The 9,080-nt window shown below is 36.6% G+C and overlaps 2 protein-coding genes across 7 annotated transcripts in view; one reads left to right on the forward strand and one right to left on the reverse strand.

Annotated features, from left to right (window-relative positions):
- On the forward strand, positions 1,378–9,080 carry LOC105170587 (cationic amino acid transporter 9, chloroplastic-like). 4 transcript variants are annotated; one of them, XR_002287616.1, is made up of 11 exons: positions 1,378–1,741; positions 2,521–2,927; positions 3,716–3,892; positions 4,004–4,228; positions 4,319–4,495; positions 4,753–4,989; positions 5,824–5,913; positions 6,024–6,113; positions 6,491–6,575; positions 8,764–8,879; positions 8,964–9,080. XR_002287616.1 is itself a non-coding variant. In XM_020696120.1 (9 exons), exons 1-9 carry the CDS (start codon positions 1,483–1,485, stop codon positions 6,509–6,511), a joined length of 1,683 nt encoding a protein of 560 aa, XP_020551779.1. In that variant the 5' UTR covers positions 1,378–1,482; the 3' UTR covers positions 6,512–7,115. The 4 variants fall into 4 exon arrangements, 1 of the variants encoding a protein (XP_020551779.1); XR_002287617.1 differs by lacking the exon at positions 8,764–8,879; XR_002287618.1 differs by lacking the exons at positions 8,764–8,879; positions 8,964–9,080 and adding an exon at positions 6,700–7,115.
- LOC105170570 (peptidyl-prolyl cis-trans isomerase FKBP20-2, chloroplastic) overlaps positions 6,836–9,080 on the reverse strand; it is a 3,205-nt gene continuing 960 nt past the window's right edge. The window contains exons 3-7 of one of the 3 annotated variants that reach the window (XM_011091403.2): positions 8,850–9,064; positions 8,645–8,703; positions 7,700–7,808; positions 7,537–7,613; positions 6,836–7,172 (exon numbers count right to left, since the gene is read on the reverse strand). In XM_011091403.2, the coding sequence (XP_011089705.1) occupies positions 7,053–7,172; positions 7,537–7,613; positions 7,700–7,808; positions 8,645–8,703; positions 8,850–9,064 (580 nt within the window). In that variant the 3' untranslated portion in view covers positions 6,836–7,052. Of the gene's footprint in view, positions 7,173–7,536; positions 7,614–7,699; positions 7,809–8,644; positions 8,755–8,849; positions 9,065–9,080 lie in introns of all 3 variants that reach the window. The other 2 variants (XM_011091395.2, XM_020696140.1) reach the window with 2 other exon arrangements.

The following is a 9,080-nucleotide window of genomic DNA, read 5'->3' on the forward strand; positions in this document are numbered from 1 at the left end:
CTGATGCTCACCGTATCATGTCCCCCTTATAATAGGCTTAAGAAAAAAATCACTTTTCCCATGAGTAGCACACTGAAAGGGCCGAGGAGTGCACTTTTCCAGCATCTCCAAGGCTAGAGCACTCTGTTCCCGCATCAAGGCACTCTGTTCCGCACATTTGCTCCTACTCGTGCCTAAGGTTGCGCACAACGTCGCTACATGCTGGCCTACATCAACCCGAGATGCCCGCATGTCGTCCCGTGCTGGCCTACATCGACCCGATTGCCCGCACGCTGCCCACAGGTAATAGTCGACCTGTGACACCGCGTCATACGCACAACAATATTGTAAGTGAGTATATTTTACCGTAGATCATTGAATATATACCACAAAAATATAGTTCAAATACAAAAAGTACAACGATATTCATATTTTATATTCAAAAAATTATATTATTTTTAAATAAAATATTATGTCTTTTAAGGTAAAATAGAACAATGTGCAAGGAATTATATGTGAAAGGTTTCATGGCTGATGAATGAACCAATTGGCTTTGTATATGAAGTAAAACTTGTGTCTGGGTGGATATTTATTTTTATTGGCAAATATATTTTTACTTAATTATTTTTCTCTTTTCTTATATTTTGTTAGTATATTCTACTATTTCGATATTTAAAGACAACTAACTAATACGATGATGATTATTAATTCACTGTAACGATATATTTGAATTGATAGATTTAAAATTATTTATCATGATAAAAATATCACTTAAATAAACTGAAAATGCCCACATGCATAGTTTGGAAGCTTATGGGATTTTATAATTGTTAATTAAATATTTGAATTTCTCTAGTGAATCGATTAAAATTACATCATAAATTTTAATTATTAATAATTAATAATTAATGTACATTAATTATCATATAAAAAGCATGTATAACTAATTTAATAATTATAATTATAATATAAGTCAATAACTATTATTAAAGTAAATTAATACCCACAATTTATGAAACTCGAACAACTAAGTTAGCCCACTGGTTTTTATAAAATAAAAATAAAAATCATATTATGTAAATAATAACAAAAAAAAAAAGCATACACCAAAATTTGAACTATCTTCAATTTACCCCCTAAACTTTGACTGGTTTTGCACTTGCATGGTTTTTATAATTATGAAAAGACGAAAATACCCTTTGATATTTTTAATATTCCATTTTTGTATTTGGGAAAATTCTTGCAACGTGTCAATTAAAATGAGTAAAGATTTGGAAGGCGAATTATAATAATAATTCTTTCCTCTTAACAATGATTCTTGTTCCCTAATAATTGCAGATAAAGGTACAATCTTTTTCAGCACACGGTTAGTACCACCTGAAGTAACTATCGATCCTCACGCATTACCACTTGTACGTTCTCATACGTATATATATATGTATGGCCGAGAGGTTCGGCTGCTTCTCACTTGCACTTCTCTCCGGTTGGTAGAAGCTAGAAACCATGAGAACTGAGCAGAGCTCCGTGGTGACGTCATCCTCCTCCTCAATGTCGACGCCGTCGTGCCGCTCTCGTTTCTGGTCTTCGGCGCTGAGGTCGAAACCGCTTGCTCCGGCGCCGGATACTTCCGTCCGGGCGGAATCGGGTGACGGTCTTGTTCGGCGGTTAGGTCTCTTTGATCTCATTCTACTTGGAATTGGCGCCTCCATCGGCGCCGGTATATTTGTTGTCACTGGAACCGTGGCCCATGATGCTGGTCCTGGTCAGTGGCTTTAATCACCTATTTTGTTTAATTGTTTCTGTTTCCTCTTTCTTTTGGTTAATTTCAACAGATTTGGCGTTTGTTAAGATGTGTCCGTTTGATTCTTCAGTGTGACGTAATGCTCTATGCTTTAGCATATGCATTACCTGCCATGCATTTGCTGGGGATATTACTTTTCGGGAATGAACTAAGATCTAATATTCAGAATTTATTGTCTTCAATATGAAAAATATTCTGATCAACCTAATAGCTAGTTATTATTTTTCATTTGGATGAAGTGGACATCTGATACACCCAAAATCTTGCTGGGGGCCAAACATTCATCGCATTTTGCTGATTGAGTAATATGTGAGAATATGATATTCGAGTTGTACAATGACGCTTGCTGAATTGTCCATCACCGATACAAAATATACCAAATTGGAGTTTCTATTCTGTTGTATTTAAAGTATCACAAAGAAATCATCAGTTTCCAATCTTTTTGACTGATGGTATGTCATCCTAGCATTCAGATGAAAAGTAAATTAAAGCATAACAATTCTGAAGGAGCTTATTGTCTCTTGCATTCTGCTACTTGAAGTTCATCCTTGAAGTATGTTATCTGATACCTCTACCCTTAATGATTAACTTATCATTTAGTCAACCTTTTTGAGCAAGAACATAATCTTATAGAAGTTAAAGATTTCATCTTTGCCTTCTGATTCACCCTTCTACTATATCATCCTAGATGAGAATCTTGTTGAACTATATGTTTGACTTGTTATGTTGTGTTATTCCAGGAGTTACCATTAGCTTCATCATTGCGGGAGTATCTTGTGTGCTGAATGCACTCTGTTATGCTGAATTAGCTTCTCGCTTTCCCGCAGTTGTTGGAGGAGCATACCTATATACGTACTCAGCTTTCAATGAGATCACTGCTTTTCTAGTTTTTACTCAGTTGATGCTTGACTATCACATTGGTGCTGCTAGCGTAGCACGAAGCCTAGCAAGCTATGTGGTTACTGTACTGGAGCTGATCCCTTTCTTCAAGGATAACATTCCAAGCTGGGTTGGGCATGGTGAAGAAGTTCTGGGAGCATTGTCAATTAACATATTAGCTCCTATCATCCTAGTGCTTCTAACTGTGGTTCTGTGTAGGGGTGTTGGGGAATCTTCAATATTGAACTCAATCATGACAGTGACAAAGGTTGTTTATCCATCCTACATTCAAAACGGTTTTTAAGACGACATCCCTCGAGCTGGAATTTCTTTGATAATTTCACATATCTCTCACCAAATGGGCTACCGAAATGCAAATCCATAACTTTCAAGCCAGTTCTGAAAATTTTGGTTGAGAGCAGTAGAAGCATCAATTTGCAAAAAGAATTATGCATATCTGGATAGAATTTAATATCCCACTAGATTTGATTCATTCAGTGATAAACATTAACACCAAAATTTTGAGGGCTGCGATTATTAAGGATAAGGCTGTAGAATTCAGTAAACTTTTTCATGTATTCCTTTAGTATGTGCATAAATTAACAATTGCTGCATTACTTAGGTAATGAAAGATTTTGAGATTAAGCGTAATGTAGTTGCTTTGTAGGGCTACATTCCACATGAGTTTATCTATTGAACAAGTAAAGTCTTAACTTAAGTGAGACAATTAGAATGCTTTGAAAACTCGTGTGGATGCTATTAGTTGGTGGATGAAGTAAAGGGCTATGGACCTTGAGAAGTTATTAATTCATACCTGTATGATAGACTTGTATAATACTAGGGATTTGTTTAAGTGTTGTATAATGTATAATGTTACTCGAGATAATACATAACATACTCCAGTGGTCTCAGAGTCTTTCTTGCTCCATGCTCTTTTTCTGCAAAAGTAATTTAAAGCATGCATGGCAGATATGAACATACTTGCTTCTTAAACTTCGATATCAACATTGAACTCAAAATTGCAACATTTTGACAGAACAAGAATTTTTTCTGCAGATTTTGATTGTTTTATTTGTCATCATTGTCGGAGCTTTTAAGGTCAATGTGTCAAATTGGACTCCTTTTGCTCCAAATGGTTTTAAGTCAATACTGACAGGAGCAACCGTGGTCTTCTTTGCATATGTAGGATTTGATGCAGTTGCTAATTCTGCTGAAGAATCCAAGAGACCCCAGGTATAGTGAAGGTTTAGATCAATTTGCCATACTATGATTTTACTTTGACTCACCATGTTAAAGTGGAAAACTTTATTCGCAGTTACAATTTAATCTTCTTCTGATTTTCAGAGGGACTTACCATTAGGCATAATTGGTAGCCTCATGGTCTGTGTTGCATTGTACATTGGAGTCTGCTTAGTGATTACTGGAATGGTTCCATACCAATACCTTGGAGAAGAAGCACCTTTGGCTGAAGCTTTCACCTCCAAGGGCTTGAAATATGTCTCTGTATTAATCAGCTTTGGTGCAGTTGCTGGACTTACAACAACACTTTTGGTTGGGCTTTATGTTCAGGTGAATTTCATTTTCTTTTTAGGTTTCAATCAGTCACTTAGGTTGGGTTGTGCAATAGCCAATAAGTTATTGCTTGTTCATTGTTAGCAGTCTCGGTTGTATCTTGGACTTGGAAGGGATGGTTTACTACCAGCTATGTTTGCCAAAGTACACCCAACACGACATACCCCAATTCATTCACAAGTTTGGGTTGGTCTTATAGCCAGCACCTTGGCATGCCTTCTTAACGTCCATGTGCTCTCACATATTCTATCAGTTGGATCCTTGGTATGTTGTTTTTAAATATTTTAAACTATTTATTCTGCACTCGGAAAAGCAGGAAGAAGTTTTGTTTTCAAATATTTTCTTTTGTACAATTATGAAGCATAATACTCTTTCTCTTCTCATGGAAAATTGTTGCAAAGCACTGGAAGATCTACATTTGCATTAACAGAAGAAACTTTAAGTTACATCCAGAATCACGCTTTTTGAGTGTTTAATCATGACGAGTGGATCATGATAATACGGTGAATGGTTTGTTTCAGACGGGGTATTCAGTTGTTTCAGCATGTGTGGTAAGGCTGCGTTGGAAGGATGAGACATCAAGTCAGGCTTCTACTAAGTTGATTTCTAGCAGGGCAGAAGGCATCATTTACCTCCTTGCTATTGCCTGTTGTGGTTTTACTGCTGGAGTACTCTTCCGTTTTGGTGCTTCATTTATTTTCCTGATTGTAGCTGCTGTTATTGGAATCCTTTCTGCTGCAGCTCTTTATGTACGGCATGTAAGTTAAAAAACACTGGATGCTCAGTTTGAAGTTTGATGAAAAGGCATGTTTATCTAAGTTAACATGAGACGTGCAAGCTGATATGGAATTTTCAACTGGATGTGTGGAAGTTTTGAGTCCACAAACATTGAAAACCTCAGATTAAGGGGTTGAAGTATTTCGAAAGTATATATGCTTTATATAAATAAAAAAGCAGTAGAGGAGAAGATCAATTTCATTTCTTGTTATGTAGACAACAGGAAGAAGTAGAAGATATTAAGCCACTAAACAAGTTAATGGGTCTTGCCTTCTCAGAGCCAAGTTCTCCCTAACTAATAGTATAGCAAGATAAACTGGAATCTGCTGTTAATAACGAAATGATGACCGTTTGACCAGATAGGGGTACAAATACGTTGGACAGGTTAAGCGCTACATATAATTCTATTTTTGCTCATCATGCATCTCTGTTCCTGATTTTGTGTGAAGCGGGAACTGTCTTCACTATCATCTTCTTTTTATTCTGCACATGAATCATTCAAGATTCATCAAGTGAATTGACTGTGTCTATGTTTCATTGCATCACATTCTGCAATACTGAAAAGTACCACAATACCTTAGTGAGTCAATGGAAGTCAGGTTTCAGACTGACATGAGTGGGTTGGAGTACCATTCTTTGGGGTATTACTCTTTGTGGTATATCAACCATAATTGGTTAAATTGCATTATTGGCTGTCATTTGTGATGAACGATGATTTGTATCCAAGGTCATAAGTGGTGTTTTTTTTATATTGTTGATGAGGGCCATGTCATACCTGTATTCTGCTTAAACTCACTTAGTTCACTCTGTTCCAGATTCATCCTAATCCACCAGGTTTTTCTTGTCCTGGAGTTCCAGTAGTTCCATCTATCAGCATTTACCTTAACATGTTTTTATTTGCTCAGGTAACTCAAATCCATTAGTCTGATTACCGCTCATTTAACTTGGCGTTATATAGCCATGAGTTGAAGTTGGAGAAATATAATCCACTCCAATATCTACTTTTGTTTTGCAGCTGCACTATGAAGCCTGGGTGAGATTTGTAGTCCTCAGCATTGTTGCACTTGGTATTTATGCATCGTATGGCCAGTTTCATGCCGACCCAGTAAGTTCAAACGTGCCAATTATTTACCATAGAGCACCCGCTGTAGTAGCTCGATAGTTTTACCCCATATGGAACTTTAGCTGTTGCATCATTGATAACATTCTAGTGGGGATTCAATGTAGAATGATAGGCAGTTTTATGACATGTCGAGTACTGAGCAGTATAATGTTCTGCCACTGTTAGGTGGAGTTTTAGTCTTTGCTTGTATTTTGGAACATGAAAAAAAGTTGCCTAGTTTAGCTTGTAAAAATTATACCCGCTAATATCCAAATTCTGCCTAGAACTATGGTTTTGATTCTAGAGATGGATCATCAACGCTGATGATTGGCTTCAGTCTGTCAAACCTAATTTCGAGTTTCCTGTATCTCCATTTTTAGGACGCTGCTGATGGAGTTTAACTTCCTACCCAAAGAAAGTCGACAAATTCCTGATCATGTTCTTGGCAGTTGGAATGAGTTACAGGTATAAGGAGCTTCTGGATCTACTAGATTTCTTGATTTAAATCGAAATTTCACCAAAACTTACTATAATGGGGAACATCAGAATCATATAATTTTCTAACTGCATTGTATGTACATGCAAATAGGGAGAGAGAGAGATTAGCGTAATGGAAAGCTGTCAGCGAGATGTATGTGTGTACATCACGTTTTAGCACTAAACTAATTCATGCTATCAATCAAACATTTTTCTGTTTTTATGCTATCACGTTAACTTTTTGCTGCTTCAGCTAGAAACACCAGGAAATTCTGCTATATGAATCAAAGTATTGAACAAGATGGATAAGGAAAATGTAGCTATGCTCCTGATTAGTTTTATTTCCTAATCCTCCTATGAGCTCATGTTCCAACTTTTAACTGGCATACACAAGTGCAGAGTTTCTTAGCGGCACCAAGAAATAATCAACTATCACAAAAACAGAGAACTTAAAACAGCCTGTACTCAACTGCAGACAACATCAGAGTAAAATCCAATTGTCCGTCTTGTGCAATCTTGAATGCTCACCAATTCTATATCAAAAACTTCAAATTGCTTGGAGCTGAAAAAGGTGGACGGTCCTACCTGTTAACCAAGAATATTTTACCTTGTAAATCACATACCAGAATTAACTCTATAAAGCAACATAAAACTTGCACTTGTGATAAAATTCACCTCTTAGTACTGTATTTCTGGTTGAAGAATTTCAAATCTAAAATACTACATCGGTTGCATCTATTGGACAATTTGGAGTTCTATAGAGTTAAAATCATATGATAATCATATTTGATCCATTCTTGCATGGTATCATTGATCTGAAAACCCACTAATTGTTTGGGTCATTTGTCCTTAACCCAGTAAATTCTTCCTCAGTTGAAAATGCAATTCTCCTCCAGAAAAGCTATTCTCTTTATATAATGTTAAAATGCAAGAGATATATAAGACTCACTGGTGGCCCTAGCTCCGGAGGAATAATTATCCTCCGTTTTCCTCCAGGCTTCATGTCTTTGATTCCTTCCTCAAATCCTGCGTTGAATTTCTCCATCTTAGTTACTTTGTCACAAACAGGAATCTATGGAAAAATTTCAAGTATTACTCCCTTATGTTGACACCTGGAATCAATGCATTAGTTCCCAATCGAACTTTAGCTGGAGAACCTTGTAAGTATGTACTGTCAATACGGCGTCCTGACTCATTATAACCAACATAATGAAAAGTCACCTACACAGACAACAAAGAGGGAAGGACCTTAATTTAGTGCCAACATCCTCAAAGAAGATAGCAAGATTTCAGACCAATATATTACTGCAACAAGGTAAAGACAAGTTATTTTGCAACTGTTGGTGACTTAAATTTTCCCACCACATTTCTGAAATGTTAGTCTATAGGATAAGCTTCTTAAATATCAAGCCACCCAACCAAGAGTTGGGGAAAATAATTTGAGCAACAACCTGAAGCACAGGACAAGTGACTTTAGAGAGAAATTAAGAAAAACTGCTATACAAGTTAAAAAATGCTTCACATATACCAAATGCAAGTGCTTACACACATTCAACCTTTAGACTACACGTTCAACCTTTAGACTACATCAGAGCTCTCTAATTTAGTACGTAATAGCATACTACAAACTCTACTGATCAACTAGCAAGATGGGTCTTCTCCTATATCATTTTTTTGGTGTAACTTTATCTTGGAATTCATTAATCTGAATGTCCATGAAATCCAAAATTTATCAGGAACATCAATGGCGTCCAATAATTTAGTGATGTCTATAAAAGACAAGTCTTAACGCTTCGTCCACAAGTAGCGTCTAGTTTACTTTCTATAATATGCTTTAATTAGAATTATTGATTCTTAATGAGCCTTGGATATATAGATGCTCCGGATGATATAACTGAGCTAAAATTTACCCATTTTTGGCACTCATAATCAACTCTGATATTAGCAAGTACCAGCTGAATACAGTTCTATTTTCATGTTGCAACTTCAACATAAATCAGTATTTCAGAAAAAGCAAGCCAAAGAGTTCCCCAGAAATAAGTAGAACAAAGAGAAACCTGTTGACCAGCCTTTGGACAATCACCTTTACCAACTTCAATGTCCCTCAATATGAGACCTGAATCACGAGTAACAAAGTTGTCTGATGTGACTACTTTTACCGTAAAACCTGAACCAGATCAATAAGTTAGCAGAGAAGACAGGCATGAACATTTTAACAGAATGGTGCACCACTAGCACAGCTGTGGCAAGAACAGAACAAACCTTCTCTGACAAAATTAGGGAACTCATCAGGTGCATTATTTTCTCTTTGTATTCGCTTGTTCTGCTCCAATAAACGTTTCTCATCATAAGGGCTTTGTTTCTTTGTCTTCCCAGAAGACGGCAATGCTGGAGATATGCCTGACCCAACCAGAAAAGTAAGGAGAAGTCGTCGCTTCATTTTATCCTCAAAGTGTAACGAACCTTTAGCCTGTTCTCTAGCCATTTAAAGAT

This window comes from Sesamum indicum, linkage group LG1 (genome assembly GCF_000512975.1).
Source record: "Sesamum indicum cultivar Zhongzhi No. 13 linkage group LG1, S_indicum_v1.0, whole genome shotgun sequence".
Taxonomy (NCBI): domain Eukaryota; kingdom Viridiplantae; phylum Streptophyta; class Magnoliopsida; order Lamiales; family Pedaliaceae; genus Sesamum; species Sesamum indicum.